The sequence below is a fragment of the Mirounga leonina genome, unplaced genomic scaffold (assembly GCF_011800145.1).
Source record: "Mirounga leonina isolate KUSES-001 unplaced genomic scaffold, KU_Mleo_1.0 Mir_151, whole genome shotgun sequence".
Classification (NCBI taxonomy): domain Eukaryota; kingdom Metazoa; phylum Chordata; class Mammalia; order Carnivora; family Phocidae; genus Mirounga; species Mirounga leonina.
In genome coordinates, this window is record NW_023270377.1 from 13,803,293 (window position 1) to 13,819,488 (window position 16,196).

The 16,196-nt window shown below is 47.2% G+C and overlaps 1 protein-coding gene across 4 annotated transcripts in view; it reads left to right on the plus strand.

Moving 5' to 3' along the window:
• The first annotated feature begins 1,268 nt into the window (after positions 1 to 1,268).
• SERPINE2 (serpin family E member 2) overlaps positions 1,269 to 16,196 on the plus strand; it is a 63,197-nt gene continuing 48,269 nt past the window's right edge. Inside the window, exon 1 of one of the 4 annotated variants that reach the window (XM_035007002.1) lies at positions 1,269 to 1,339. Coding sequence is in view for 1 of the 4 variants with exons in the window: in XM_035007001.1 (XP_034862892.1) it covers positions 1,948 to 1,979 (32 nt within the window). In the remaining 3 variants the exon portion in view is untranslated. Of the gene's footprint in view, positions 1,340 to 1,505; positions 1,980 to 16,196 lie in introns of those variants that run through there. The other 3 variants (XM_035007004.1, XM_035007005.1, XM_035007001.1) reach the window with 3 other exon arrangements.

Below are 16,196 nucleotides of genomic sequence, written 5' to 3' on the forward strand. Positions count from 1 at the left end.
TATCATTATTAGGCACGACTGTAAAATAATGAAACAGGTTTCCTTTTTGTGGACTGGGAGCCAACCCTCCCATAGCATGTTTCCCTGTAAGAGAGTCTGTGAATACCCTCAGGCTGGGCCAGATTTTACACTTTTAAAAGTGACTCCTTCACCCCAACACACACATACACACACACCGTCTAGCATGGCCGCCTATACACCAGTTGTAGATCATCCAAGTTGCTCTCATCAGGAGATGCAACCTTATTTCACGGCTGTGTCTTAGGAGATTTACCACATTTCCTTCATACAGTTGGGGCCGTGGGCCTGCCGGTGAGGATTCTGCACTGAGGGCAACATAAATTATGTCATTAAAGTTGTGTCCCCACAAACCCAAGTTGACGCGAAGAAGGACTGCATGTAGGAGATCTGGGTACTACAGCTGGGAGCCAGAGGGTGATATGTCGCCTGCCACCGGGGGCCGCGCCTCTGTTGCGCACAAGGTCCCATCCGTTGTAGTTACCGACTGGGAAGGGCTGGATTCCCAGGACTCTGCGGGTACCTCACGCTGTCACCGCAGCCACGAATCCAGATTTCTAGACTCCCTTGTCTGCCATCCGCCTACGGCGACCAGCCGACCAGGAGAAGACGGCTCCGGGTCACCCTGCGAGGCGTCTCGAGGGGCGCTCTGCCCCTCCCTGGCCGCGACCCGGCACCGTTATCCCCATCACCCAGGCCGGTGGGCACGGTCCCGGGGCACCCCCGTGTCTCCCCCAGGGGGCAGCCAAGACGACTTGCCAGCGTCCCCGGGACGCGCCGCGAGCCCTTGGGTCCCTCCCTGTCGCCACACACGCCCGGACCCCGTCGACCCACGTGCAGCTCGGCGGGGGCTGGCGCCGCACCCCGAGCTCGGCGCGTCTCCCGGCGCGATCCGGGCGCAACCCCACGACGTGGAGGGTTTGGGGGCGGCCGCCGCGAGCCCGCGGCCGGAGCGGGGGCGTCCCGGCGTGCGGGCGCTGGGACGCTGCGGCCCGCTGGCACACAAAGGAGGCGGCGGGAAGGCGGGGCGGGGCGGGCCGGGGGCGGGGGCGGCAGGAAGGGGCGGGGGCGGGGCGGGCGGCGATAAAGCCCCCGCCGCCGCGGCCGCCCAGCCTGCGCCGTGGGACTGCCGGGCTGCTCGGGCTGCGCGGCGAGTGCAGGCGCCGCCGCCTCTCCGCCTCCCCGACCTGCCTCGCCGCCGCCGCCGCCGCCCTCCGTCCTCCGACTCTCCGCCCCGCCGCCACCCGGCTCCGGCTCCGGCTCCGGCTCCGGCTCGGGCCGCTCTCCGCCGCCGCCACCTGGGGATCCCGAGCGAGGGGTGGTGAGTACGGGCTGCGCGCCCCGCGGCCGATCGCGGGCGCCCGGGGCCGGGAGGGGCGCGGCCGGCGTGCCCCCTGCGCCGGCCACGGTCCCGGGGCTCTGCGCGCCGCCCGCTCCGCGACCTTGCGCCCGGCCCGGAGGCTGCGGGGCGTGCGGGGCGAGCGGGGCCCCGGGGCGGCGACGTCGAGGCGGAGGAACTTTCTCAGCCTCCCTCGGGCTGCCTCGGCCGAGACTGCGTGCGCGCCCGGCTCTGTGCCCGGCCCGCGGGGAGCCGGAGGAGGACCGGGCCGGGCGAGGAGGCGCCGCGACGGCTGGGGCGTCCAGGTGTGCCCGCAGCTGGCAGTCCCGGGGCCGGCGTGGTTTGTGCGGGCGCATCCTCGCTGGCGCCGGTGACCCTGAACCTGAGGTACCCAGGTACTAGGCAGGCGTCCTCTACCCTGTACTTTGCGTGTGCGCTGCCTGTTGGGGAAAGACAAACCGACTCTGTGGTTACCGCTGCCCGATCAGGGTTGGGGTGACCAGTGGTTTGGGGGAGAGCCTTCAAATTGGCCTCTGGCAATCAGTTCAACCCTATGGAGCAGATTTTTGCTGTTTTCATCATCTGTAGAAATGGGAATCAAGACACTGGTTAGTGGCTACAGGTAAGGTGAAAGTGTACTCAGAAATTCTGGGCGGAATCAGGTATTTAATTTGCCTACGAACTGAGCGGGGATGGAAGGCTTCTATTACATAAGACAGCACTCCACCTTCAGGTGTTATGGGAGATGCTGCTGAAGGTTTTAATGTTTTAATGAACGAAAAATAATCATGTGTGTCTCTCTTGAGAAATCTCAAATGCTGCTGTGTCTTGCTTTGACCACTTTGCAGAGAACGTTCTTATATTTAGCATCGACATAAAAAGGTGTTTGAAGGTTTGACTGGCTCTTTCAAGCCAGGAAGCAGTTTACTTCTCTGAACTGTTCAGGAACAATTTACGTGATAATTTTGTACTTTGGAGATTTTATATCCCAAGTTGAACAGAGATAACTGGAAGAAATGTAAGCATTGCTAATTTGTATATCTAAAAGCAAACTTCAAAAATTGAAGATACTTTCAATGCTGTCTGCATATCTAAATCAGTAATTGTTGCTGTTTGCAGTATTTCAGCAAAAATTATCTTCAGCTCTGCAAATGAAGGTGTTAGCCTAAATAATCTAAGCATCCTTTCAACCCCCAAATTTTGATTCTAGATTAAAATGATGTTTGAAAATATTGTACAGTGTAGGGCAGTTACTGAAGGTCATAAAGATGTCATCCATCCTTTATTCTAAACAAAAATGAATCTATGCGGAAAATCTCTGCTTCCTATGAACTTCCCATATTAGTGTAATTTTAAAAGAACAAAAATGACTCAGTCTCCAAAGGACATTAGTTTTTAAGTTCCACCCATGGGTGGATAAATACCAGTGGGAGATTGAGGTATTAGAGTTGGAAATGAGCCATGTCCCACCCACCCCTCTGTGTGACCATCCTCTGCCAGCTAGTCATCTCCTTCAGGGACTTTGGCTCCTGGCCTTTTGCTCCCCCTCCTGTCCCAAAGTCCATGTAGGGGATGCTCTCTATTCCCACTTCCTTGACCATCTCAAATCCAGTGACCTCCACCCGCTCTAGCAACTGAGTCCTCTAACTATATTGAAGTCTTGCCCTCGCTCAGAGATGCTCATCTTCTGAAATGAGAAACAGTGTCTCAGTGTCTCAATCACAAGTTCCTGCCTTCCGGGTTGCAAACTGGTGCTCCCATTGCAACTCTTCCTCAACACAAGAGACCTCTTTCCCTCCCTCCTTCCGGTTTAACAGGTGACTTCATGGCCCACTCTACCTGGAAAGTAGGGGCCACTGAATTGAAGTCTCTCCATGTCCTACCCCATTTCCCTCCTACAAACTTCTCCAAATTTACCCCCTCATCCAAGACATCTTCTTAAGTGCCTGCTGTGTCCAGGCGCTGTACTTGGCTCTGAAGTGTGATAAATACAGCAGATCCTTGCTGTCTTGGAACGGTCATTCTTGTGGGAAGAAACAGATGAAAAGCAAACATAATTATGCTATGATAAAATGAATAGGGTAGAATAATAGAAAAAAATCAAGTTGGGGCAGGGAACTCAGGGAAGATTAGAGAGAAGGCCTCCCTTTGGCACTGCTTAGGGTCTCTCCATGAACTCTTTCCTAATTTAACAGTATTTTTAGAATGCCATCATCTTCCTTGTCCCTGCACCCCCACCTCCTCTCTAGTGACCACTGTGTCTCCCGGGCTTCTCAAATGAGTTAACATTTCCCCTGTTGTCTGCTTTCTTCTCAGCTCCTTGTGAGCTGGCCAGAGGCTCCACCAAATAGGAGAAGACCCCACAATTCCTGAACAGTGATCCTGCACATTCTCTCTAGACTTCCCTGTAGCATTGGATATGGACCTTTCCTTCCTTTTGGATACTTTTCCTTTCTTCCCTAGTTGCCGTGTCCCCCTGGTTTTCCCTCTGCCTCCATTGCCTCTCCACTACCTCCTGGGGTTACCCAGGGCTCTGTCCTGATCTCTGTTCTGCTTTATACAGAGTCATTGGGTGAAGCACATTCCCCAAGCCTCAGCTATCTCCAATACAAAGTAAGTCCCAGATTGGTGTCTCCAGCTAGTTACCTACAGTCCAGTGGGCTTATCCATCCAGCCTTGTAGGCAAACAACCCACAGTGAGTCCAAGACTGACTGATTTTAGTTCTCACCATCCACCCCAGACCCATTCCATCATTGGCCAAAATTTGCCTTGCTTTTTTTTTGGTGGCGGCTCTGCCAGTCACCAGGATATTAAAGCAGAAACCTTCCGGAAAGGCTAGACTCCTTCAGCACTCCCCGCATGCAGTCACCAAGTCCTGTTGCTTCTCCATGCTGTGAAATCACCTAACCCTCTGCTCTAGTCACGGCGGCCCGGCCCTGCTTCAGAGGCCAGAACCGGCAAAATGGTGGCCAGCGTGCCATTTCCAGTTGGCAGATGTGTTGTTGGCCTGAACAAAGTATACAAAAATTGAGTTAATATTAGAAATATTAAAATGCCACTTGCATCTATAGCTTCTCTTAAAAATCAGAAGGCCTGGAACACGAGACCTCCAGTCCCGTGTGGCAACACTTGGCTCGCGTGGAATTTCCAGCGCCCAACTATGCTGGCGGTCGCTTGCTTCTTGGTTCTCCCTGGACCCGTGGTCTTCATTTACAGTCCCCTGGCTCCCACGGGCTCCTGAGTTAGCACCCGTAGGCCGGGGAGGCCAGCGGCAGCCTGTGAATCCCTGGTGCCAGGAGGTTACAGCCTCCTGCCAGATTTCTCACATCCTAGCGTTGCACCCCTTTGAACTGTCTCCCACATCAGTGCTGGATGACTCTCCTCAGTTCCTCCAAATCCAAATCTGCTGGTGTCCCTCCTGATAACCACCCTGCTTCCCTCTTGCCTTTGGGGCAAACCCTGACCCTGTTGTATCACGGGTTAGGCAGCTCCAGTGGAGAGGTAAGCTATTGTCTTTATGAGGTGCTGCCCCTCAGTTTCTCAACACACCTTTGAACTTCTGTAAGGAGAGTGGGGTATACATAATTCCAGTGTTACCTCACCTGTTGAGATGCAGTCTCTGCTGTTTAGAAACCCTTTCCACCGACCTCACCACCCTCCTGCTTCCTCACAACTGCACCCAATGCAGATGGGACAGGGTGGATTCCACAGTAGGGGAGACTGTAAATACAGAGGCAGAGGCTGCCCCAGGAGCCCTCAGCCCTTGGAACATGGCAGGCTCCGTTTAACCCCTGGTGCCCAGAGTCCTAGGGCGTGCTCCCGAGATCATTCTCTGGACCCTCGTGTTGCAGAACTCCTCTGCATTCAGCCAGGGAACTTGCTGCGGTGCTCCACCATCTTCCCAGCAACCTCTCGGGCTGCTGGCCCTTTGCAGTGACCTGACGAAGTCTACATTTTCTTCCAGTCCTTCCACCTCCCCGCCTCGTGCCCTTCCCCAAACTTTATTTTCTTGCAAAACTGAACTTCCTGCAGACTCCTCACACTGTGCTCCTACTGGACCTCGGCCTAGAATTCTCTTTCTCCATCCTCTGCGTTCATTGTCTGGCTCACTTCCCCCTTTTCGAGACTCGGGTCCTGTATCATCTGTTCCACAAAGTCTTTCCTGAAAACCACTACCCCCAGCCCTCCCTGGCACGTGTGTGCACACGTATACGCTCCGCCCCGTGGAGGCCTCCCCGATGGGAGGTACTGCGTTGTAGCTAAGTGCTTTCCCCACTAGGCTCTAAGTGCAGTGAAGATGGACCTGTGTTTTAGCTTCATTTGCACTCACCATGGTGCATGATCAAGGGCATTTAATGGATATCTGAACTGAACCATATTTCTATTTTTCATAAGTTTACTCCAAACTTTATGAAGGAGTGCTTATCTTTTGGGCTTGGAGGGGAGCTTCTCCACCCCCCCCCCACCCCCCGCCACCAGGACCTCCACTCCTGTTTTGGTACTTCTGCGTTAAGTATATATATTTTCACAGCAAAAAAAATTTTTAAAAATTAAAAAATTAAAATCTTTTTGATCAATCATGTCTTTTGAGATAGAACATTACTTAGAAAAAAGCAGAAGTCTAACCCAGAAGTACTTCTGTCCCTATATTCACTTCAGTTATCCTCATCTGAACCTCTTTTGGCTTGGTTCTGTCTTCCTTGAGATCCACTGGCTGGGCTGTGCCCTATTTTGTGGTTTGTACAAGGTAGGAGAATTCTCTCTGGCTTCCGTTAACCTTTTCAGTGATGGTGATGCGTGCCTTCTTGCTGACTTTTTTTTTTTTTTTTTGCGTCGGTAGTTTTTTGGCTAATATCTTCAGTCAAGTTTGATGGAAAGAGTCCTATGTTGAGAGAGAGTCTGGGCTGTGCTGCCAATGATTTGTATAGTTAATCATCTAGAACTCAATGTTTTATCTATACAATGGGTGTGATGAAATCAAAGATGTCATTTAAAAAAAAACAACAACAAAACCTGGGGCACCTGGGTGACTCAGTCGGTTAAGCATCCGACTCTTGATTTCAGCTCAGGTCATGATCTCAGGGTCATGAGATCAAGCCCTGCATTGGGCTCCACGCTCAGTGAGGAGTCTGCTTGTCCCTCTCCCTTTGCTCCTCCCTCTACCCCTCTCTTTCTCTCTCTCTCTCAAAAAAATAAATAAAATTAAAAAAAACAAACAAAACCTAAAACTTCTTGACTTACTTTCCCTTTTGGTCCAGCTTTCTCATCAAGATCAGATCTAGATGAAATTTTTTCTTAAATGCATTATTTAATGTTTATCTACATGAAATTCTTACCCCTCTCTTTCTCTCTCTTTTTAAATCTATGAAATCACTCAGCTTGGCTCTTTAGTACTCAGAAATAGCATTGAGGGCCAACATGAAGATTTAGTTTGTATCCCCACTTAAAGGCATTTATAAAAAATGTTAAATAAATTGGGTCCCCTATACTTGATCTTCTTTGTAAACCACTGTCTCTACCCATGAATGTGCCTGTCTTATCTTTCCCAAACCATCGGTCCTCATGAGCAGATTGTATGTCTGATCTGAAAGTCAAAGTTGGGTTAAAAAAAAAATTACCCTTAGGTATGGAGTAGATTCAAATGCAGTAAACTACATCTTCAGGTTATTTCTTAACTTTTAAGTTCACAGTTCATCTAAGAGCACTGAAAGAGTAGTAGGATTTTATTTCTCTTTTGAGAAATGCTGCCTTTCACCCAACAGGGTGAGTCTATTTACACAGTCAATGATTCTCCCCTTATTCTGCTGTTAGGTTTCTAGGTCTGGATGTAAGCCCAGTCCAGAGAAGTTGGCATTCCTTCTGGGGCTCTTTTTTGTGCGTGGGGATGTACGCTGAGCCTAAGCAATCCTCTGTTTGCAATTCCATTCCTGCATTTGGACAAACATGTCCCCTGTTTCATCCTTGAATTCCTTCAAAGGTTGGGGTAGACACCCCAGTTCAAGGTCAGCCCAGGAACACCTCATGCTCTTGCTTCAGGTTGACTGTAGATGTTGCTCTTTGCTTCAGAAGGGATAATTCCAGAATTGGAACCCACTGTGCCTTTCTGTTTTTGTTAGTTAATTCTTGGGAGAAAGATAATGTGGAGGAGATTTTAATATAAAAGGGAAAAAATCCTATGAAAAGGCAGAAAGGATTTCTTGTAGCGACTGCAAATCTTGGTAAATGTACTTTGTTTTGTTGTTGTAATGCCCTCCCCCACTTGCTGCAGCGAGAACTCTGGTAACCTGGGGAATTTCTCTTAAGAGCATACCAAAAATAGCATCAGCGCTTTCTCCCCCCACTTTCATTTCTATTTAGTGCCAACTAATATAGCTACAGAGAAAATAACCACTTGTTTTTGCCTAAGTTTTTATGGACCAAATCTTGAAAGTGGGTGTAGGTATGTGAGAGAGTTTAACACCAAATATGAAGCCCACTTGAAAATGACTAAGGTGACTGCAAATGAAAATAAATTTTTCTTCCTTTTTTTGAGAAAATGCTCTATAAATAATGGCAGTGCTTGCCTCTTCTACTAAATTTATTTTTCATTCTTGAAATAAGGAATCTGCTTAGGAAGAAACGATCTTGAGGGTTTGGTCACTGTTCAGATTATATGAGCTATGAACTACTGCATTATGTTTTGGTTACAAGTGCAGAAACCCAAGTCAGGGTAAGTGATGCAAAAAGATGGGGTGCAAGGGCCGACCTAGTGGCTTACATTGCAGGCCCTGAGATGGGGGGGGGGTGCCTCTGGTGCAGGAGGTGACTGATGCCAGAGACTCAGGGCTTTAGGGCTCTCTTCTCTCCCTCTGTGTCTCTTTGCAGGTGGTCTTTATCCTCTCAGGGACCAGCCTAATGACCCAAGAGGGAAGAGGGGCTTCCTGCCAGTTCCAGTTGGAAAAATCCTAGGGAGGCACTCTGATTGGCTCAGTTTGGGTCATGTGCCTTTCCCTGGACCAAGGGCTGTGGTGAGGGGAATGGGGTACTGTGATTGGCCAAAGTCTGAGTCACATGTTCAAACCTGTGGTTGGGAGGGGAAAGAGTATGGAGAGGGGTGTGCTGGACAGGCAAGTTACCCCAACTGTATTTGTTTTCAGTTGACAGAGGCTCTCTGTTGTCTCCTGGAGCCTCATCCCTGTCCGTAGGACAGATAGTAGCATCCTCCACTCGCTCAGTTGGGCAAGAGGAGCGTGCGGCAACTGAAGTACCCATGGTCCTACATACAGCCTGTATGTGTCAATGCCAGAGCCTGAACCCAGGTGTGTAAATGTGCGAACTGTGGGCTGATGCCGTGAATTTTCAAAGATTTATAGCTCATCAATATTTATAACTTTTCAAAAATAAGTTCTTGTCAAATAACACGCCTCCTTTCAGAAGACCATCTTCTCAGTTGGATGCTTCATATCCTTCAGTACCACAACCAAAAGTCACGGAAAGAGTCTAATATTTTTGCCTTCTTTTGGAAGTAAGCTTTTTAGACCTGTTGCTGCCCCACACCCCCGTCCAGTTTATTCCTTAGACACTTGTTTTTTGGTTTTTTTTTTCTTTCCTAGGAGTCGAACTCTAAAATTAGTACTGACCTTTGGACTGAAAAGGTAGAGTGCATTTATCCAGAGTTGAGGGAATAGGTTAGGCTGAGCTGGATAAAAGTCAACATAATCAAACAAGGACTGTGACATGACTTTTAAAAGATGCCTAATTGAGGGGCACCTGGGTGGCTCAGTTGGTTGAGTGGCCAACTCTTGATTTTGGCTCAGGTCATGATCTCAGTCCTGGGATCGAGCCCCGCATGAGGCTCCTTGCTCAGAGTGGAATCTGCTTGAGGATCCTCTATCCCTCTCCCTCTGCCCCCCACCCCACTTGTGCTCATGCATGCTCTCTCAAATAAATAAATAAATCTTAAAAAAAAAAATACCTGATTGAACTTCACAAATGCGTGGAGACTTAGTTTAGAACATTGTTTGAGATATAACTTTTGTTTTTATAGATTTTTATTTGAGAGAGAGAGAGAGAAAGAGTGCGTGCACACACGTGCACGAGAGGGGGATGAGAGGCAGAGGGAGAGAGAGAGAGAGAGAGAATCTTAAGCAGGCTCCATGCCCAGTGCATTAGGCTCAGTCTCATGACCCTGAGATCATGACCTGGGCCGAAATCAAGAGTTGGGCGCCTAACCATCTGAGCTACCCAGGCACCCCTTACCGTTTTTTTTTAAATAGTTACCTATTTTTTCAAAATTTGTCCTGTCTAAATGGTGTGCTTTCCCCTCCCCTCCCCTGTCCCCCTCCTCTCCTTCCTTAATACAGTGTAGTACTTAAGAGTATGGAAGGTTTGGAGGCCAATAGACTGGTCTGAATCTAGATTCTGTCAGTTACTAGCTCGAGATCAGGAGGCCATAGATGATTTACTAAACTTCTCCAAGCCTCAGTTTCTTCATTGTGAGTTGGACATGAAGGTAACTGTGGTTTAAGTTTGGGAGTATATACTTTAGGTGCTGAGCACAGGGGCTAGAATGGAGCTGCCTTCCAGGACATGACATGGCGGTAGGATTCTGTTTGTCACCGTAGTCCAGGTAAGCATTTCTCTCCTCCAGGACTCATGTTTTCTTTGTGTCTTTGATCTGGTGAATGAGGGACTTGCTCTGTGTGTTCCCATGCTTGGTTTCCAGACCTGTAACACCCTCGGTAGGCAGTACTCCCAGTGATCAGCTCCCTGGTCATCTGTCCTTTCCCCAGGCTTCCAGCTCTTCTAATATTGGCTGTGGAGCAAAGGATGGTCAGTGCGGGGAAAGAAACTCCCTCTCACACCTGTGTGAGGAAATGTAAACAGCTGTGGTACCAGGAGGTCTTTCTCGGGGCACATTGCAGGCTAGCCCTGTCAGGTTGGGTGCTTTATATATATATATATATATATATATATATATATGTTAATTATGAAGAATTAATAAATGTCTCTGCAGCAGAAAAATAATCTGTTTGGTTTAATATTTGGGTCTTTGCAAATGTGGTACCCAGAGTCTTCTCTTTTTGTTCTTGTTTTTCAGACTGTGAAAAAGTCCTGTATCCAGTGATATCCACTGATATCCAAATACCCATAAATAATCATTTTGAACACATACTGAATAGATTTTAAACACACAGTCCTTTAATTATGACTTGATTCCCTCAATATGCAGAAGATTTTCTATGAATGTTGGACTAGCCTCAGCAAACCTTCCCGGATAGGAAATGTATCTTCTGCTGCCATTAGTAGGAGATTTTAGGATTTTACTGGCAAATAGCCACTTGGGATTTTATACAGGACTCAGTGTATGTCCACACCTGAATTGTTGCTCGGACAATGGGATACAAGGTGCCAGGGAGATTGATACTGTGTGACGACTTAATTATAAGGAGAGCTTCCTTTCCCTAAAGGTGTGGATATTCTCTTTGAAATTAATTCACAGATAGACTCATCATCTTATGCCAAACCTGTGTTCATTTCTTAATGACACTTAATTAAAATAGCAATTTAGAGGATTGGCCAGAGATGCCAAAGTATGCATAGTCAACCTGTCCTTGTGCAGCATGGTGGTAAATCATGAGTATCAAAGTGCTAATCATACTCAACGGTGAATTAATTCAGCAAGTACTGAACACATAGTTGTTTCCATGCATGTATGTTACTCATTAGCCTACAATTTCTTTTAGGTAGGGTAAGTATGTAGTTTTTACATGTACAATGGCAAAATCATGCTTTTTGTCTTACTCTCTACCTTGTGTTGTGGTTCTTTGTGTTTTATCTCCCCTGTTAGGAACCCTCGAGGATTTTTTTGGTTAATCTTATCCTCCTGGGTTACCTGATGCCGAGGAGCCCAAAAGGGAAGTAGGAAATGAAAGAGCGTGGATCTTCAGTGTGTCAAGTACTGTTAGGCACATTTTATACATGATCTTATTGAATCTCAACCACCCTTGGAAGGTTGAAATTAGTCCTAGCTGGCAGGCGAGAAAATGGAGATTGGGGTGTGTGGAGCACCCTGCTGAGAATCTCACCCATGGGATGGATATTCACTCCAACTCTGCGTGTCTCCACAGTGGAGATCTTTCATCCTGAAACATTGTTTTCAGGGAGTGACTGAAACTAGACAGTGGTGTCTGGGCAACAGCGCAGGGCCCCACACATGAGAGGTCAGAGCATGATGGACAGGGTGAACTTGGGAATCAGATGAACCTGGGTTTAAGCCCCAGCTCTGCAGTTAGTCGTTTGATGTCCACAAAATACTTTCCTCTCTGGGCTTCATTTCCAGAGCTGGAGAATGGAGCTTATGAGGATATTCCCTTCTTTGTAGAGAAAGCTAACATTGTTGCTGATTCACAGACAGGGAGATAGCAAATAGTGACGTAAATCACTTGGCAAGGTCAGGGCTGAGGCAGGTTGAGCACTCGGGTCTCTGCTCCTGTCCCTTGTCACCTCTCCAATCACCAAGTCTGGGTACAGCAGCCAGAACTGCCATCACCTATCATCTGCCCTTGATTAGCCCCCAGAGCACCCCGCTGACTTGGGGACACTCCCCATCCATCCCTTAGAGCCACTTGGCGGATTCATGTCACTTCTTCTCTGTGTTGTTCACCCCCATCTTCTTGAAGAGGATTATTCCCAGAGAGTAAAGAGATTCCCCAAGACTTATTCCTGATGCATCTGCCCCACACAAGACTTCAAAAGTCGCAGCCCTATTGTGTTTGGGTGCATTTGGTTTAAGAATTAGTTTTTCAGCCAGACACTCTGAGAGACCTAGAATTCTCCACAACACAGGTTGACCTTTGAGGATCTTATATGTTTCGATTAGAAAGGGCATATCTGTGATACTTTAACAATCCAAGATGAACAATTTCACAGATCGGTGACCCTTTAACAGTTCAAGAACCATGATACACTGTCGTGGGCGGACGCAACAAGGGGGTACATTTTCTGTAGAGGATTTCAGTGCAGTGGTGAAAATACCTCAAAATTGGTTAGCTTTTTATTATCATCAAGTACCATGGTGATCAACTCTTCTTCCCCTGGAGCAGACCCATCAGCCTGACTGACCCCCAGTACTGCGCTAGGTCAGTAATAATTCACTGCCAAAATGAGTGCTTTGCATGAGATGTCTGGGAGGCCAGACCGGAGGGGTTAGTGTGGGCTCAGTCACTGGGAAGGCTGCACAGAAGCCCTCTCCCTTCCCTCTTTGTAGGGAGGGACTTCAGGAGAGCAAGCAGTGTGTGATCCCGATGACTAGTCTAGTCGTGGTGCCAACGTAAGTCATGGGCTGTGGAAGCTCTTTACGTGCATGGCCCCCCTGCATTCTCTTGACAGCCTTGAAAGGCTGGTGGCCCAAGGTGGTTCTGTAGAGGAGGAACCCGGAGGCTCCATGAGATTCGGGAATGAAGGCAAGTGATGGATAGTCTCCGGGTCTCTGTTTCCTTCTGCATGAAATAAAGGTAGGAATGCCCAGCTTTCCAGGAAGCTAGGAGGCTCAGCAGTGCTAATGCTAAAGCCCTTTACTCATAGAAGGTTCTTAAATATCAGTTACTACCAATGGTCGTGCACGGGAGAGGTAAGTCTATGCACAATGTGAAATATTGTCAAGTAGCTGATAAACGCAAATGTCTAGATAGCCCTCATGGGTAATGCAGTCCTTATTTTTTTTCTTTTGCATTATTCTCCACAAAACCTTTTCTGCTCTAAATTTTGTCGATTGCTACTTACTGATTTGTAATAATAATAAGAGTTGGCCATTTAGTCTTTCAAGTGCTCTCCATGAGTAAATACAAGGAGGTAACTCCTTCCTGGAGGAGAGATCAGTTCTCTTAAAAAAAAAAAAAAAGTAAAGAATGTTAGTGGGCAACTTCGAAAAGGTGTGAAGCCTTACAGCTTTTCCTTTCATTGAATTCTCACTGGAGAATATAAAACTGCATCAAGGCTTGGTCTCTTCCTGGTCAGGCATGCAAGGCAAAAGTAGTGCACAGTGATGCCTTAATAAGTTATTAAGAGGCACCAAAATGTATAATTTTTCTCTGTGAGAAAAGTGTTTTCTAATTTGAAAACTGTGTGCGTGAATACGAAAGGAAAAATTTCCCCAGGATCATTCCTCAGGGAAATTGGGGGTTGCTATATATTAGGGTCCTTTCAAAATCTCCCATTTGCAAAGATCATGATAAGTTCATTAGTCAGAGTTCACCAAAAGCCCTGGATGGATGAGACTTATGAATGAGTCTTGCAAACAAAGGGAGAAGGGCACATAAGCCTGCCATCCCCTTAATCAGTATTTATTCTGAATGTTCATAGAGGTTACACTGTACAAGAGGGTTTTAAAAAAAAAAAAAAGGCACAGAATTAGAATACAGATTTAGTAATTATTCCTGAGGTCATGACTTCACAATTGCCAAATTTTAAATGCTGTGTTCATTAAGATAATGCTGTTTGCTATAATAAATAAACCCAACTATATACCATCTCACAAACTTCCATTTGCATAATGCCCAAAATGGGCACGTCTGTTCTAAACCTGGTGATTCAGGGAGCCAGCCTCTTTCCATCTTCCGGCTCCACTTGATTTAGCAGGCAGTTTCCAAGGTCATGATGCTTGTCAGCATCAAGCTGGTGGAAGCAGAAAGATCACAGAGGTTTGCATATGGCAGCTCTTGATGGGCCAGGTCTAAGAGTGGCATACATCACTCCTGTTCCCATTTTATTGAACACGTTTTAGTCTCATGGACACTCCCACGTACAACAGAGGCTAGGAAGTGTAGCCCTAGCTCTGTGTTTGGGGAGGAGAAGGAATGGGTTTGCTGAGGAGATAGCTACTCTCTGTTAAATGAAGTTTCATGAAGACTATAAGGCACTTTAAAAAGTCACACAGTAACATGCCGGGGCGATCATGTATATATTTTCTTCTATGAAGGCAACTGTCTCGATGGCCTATGAAGGACTTCGTATGGCATTGGAGAGATTTTTCAGTGAAAGTGTGGCACATAGATTTGAAAAGTGCTGTATCATAGGCAACTTGGACAAAAAGGAGATGATGTGCTTGGGAAAGTTGTTAGACAACTTGGAGTGATGACAGGCTTGGAGAAGATGTCTGGGAAACCTCTGAGTTAAATTGCTTCATGGAAGGGGAGAGTGGAAAGAAAAGTACCATTTCTAAATCATAATATATGTGATTTCACATGTTCATCATGAAGTTTATTTAGTCAGGTTGACCAAAACTTGGGTGGGCAGGAGCGGGAGGTGTTGGGGATCTTCTCGTTGGGAAAAAGAGGAAGTCCATCTTAAATGGGAGAGAACCATCTACTCCAGCACATATGGTAATTAGAACTTAATCAAAGAAATAAAGACTTTCACCCTACAAGACGGAGTGTCTTTCCAGTGTGGGAGAGGGTCGTCAGATACACTGGGAACACCATGTGGGAGCAAAAGGAAAGACGAAAGCTGGGGAATGGGATCAATGCCAATGCTGAGTTCTGACTGAGGAAACGAAAGGACCAGGGATTGGACAAGGAAGAGGCAGGTGACAGGAGCAGCTCTGCCCTCTCTGGGAGAAGCCTCTGGCAGCATCTGACTTGTGGGCATATCCGTGTGGTTTCTTGCTGTGTGATGTGGGCAGATTAGTCAGTCTCCCTGCATCTCTGTTACCTCAGCTGTATCCGGAGGGGCTCATGTGAGATTCAATGAGATGACATGTTCACAGGGCTGTGAACGCAGTAGGAGCTCTATAAATGCCCTTCCCTCAACCCATCTCCTGTGCAGCTACTCCCCAGCTCCATTGTTAGTGAACATCGTCTCTGTAGCTGGCTATGAGAAATTGGAGAGATGGTTCTCCCCTATAAAATGTGACTTGATGCTGAAAAGAAGCTCAGCTCCTCCATCCCTAGAGATTCCTCCATGCAATCAATATCTTACAGCAGAGGTTAGACAGAAATAAAGAGAACTTTCATTAAGTCATCGATTTTTAATTCCAGAATTCCTTATTCTTCTGCCTTTGCACCAGATGTGGGGAAGTAAAAAGCTGGTCTTGTGAGGAAAAGCTGTGTGGTGCCTAAGAGTAGTCACATCGTTGTCCAGGATGGTGTCTTATGTGATCCTCTTAGCAACCTTCTGACGTATGGGATGGGAGAGGAGGGTTATCATTGATTTTATAGATGAAGAAACTGAATCACAGTTTGTGCAATTTGTCTGAAGCAATTTGTCTGATGCAGGCAGGCCCGGGACTAGTCTATAGGCCTATCCCACAATTGTGTTAACGTGGAGACAGGTTTCTTCTGTGAAATAGCTGAACACGCCCCCTCCCCGCCCCCCAGAATCCCTTCAGAAGCCATTAGCAAGATGCTCAGCAAGAGAAATAAAGTCAGGCTAAAGGAAGAACCTCGGTACTTGGGTAGCTAAAGCCAAGTTTGGAATCATGCTTCCCATTACTTCAGATGGTTTCTGAGCTTTGCAGAACTTTGCTGGTTTGATGGTTGCTGGCTGGAAATAAACACGAAAATATAGAGGGGTCATCTTTTAAAATATTACTTTGGGATTTTGTTTGTTTACAAACTCTTTGTACTGAAAGAAGTGAGCAGAGGATCAGAGATCACAGCAGAGGAGCCTTTCTTAAAGTTATTGACTATTTTGTCTTCCCCATCCTTCATTCCCTCTTCCTACTTCAGAAGTATTTCTAGATCTTTTGCCTATAGATAGATACATGTGTATTTATTTCAGAAGATGTCTGCCTCATATAATTTCCCTCCAGAAGTTAAAATGAGGGGACCAGGGAACCATTCCCTGTTATACCCATTCCCA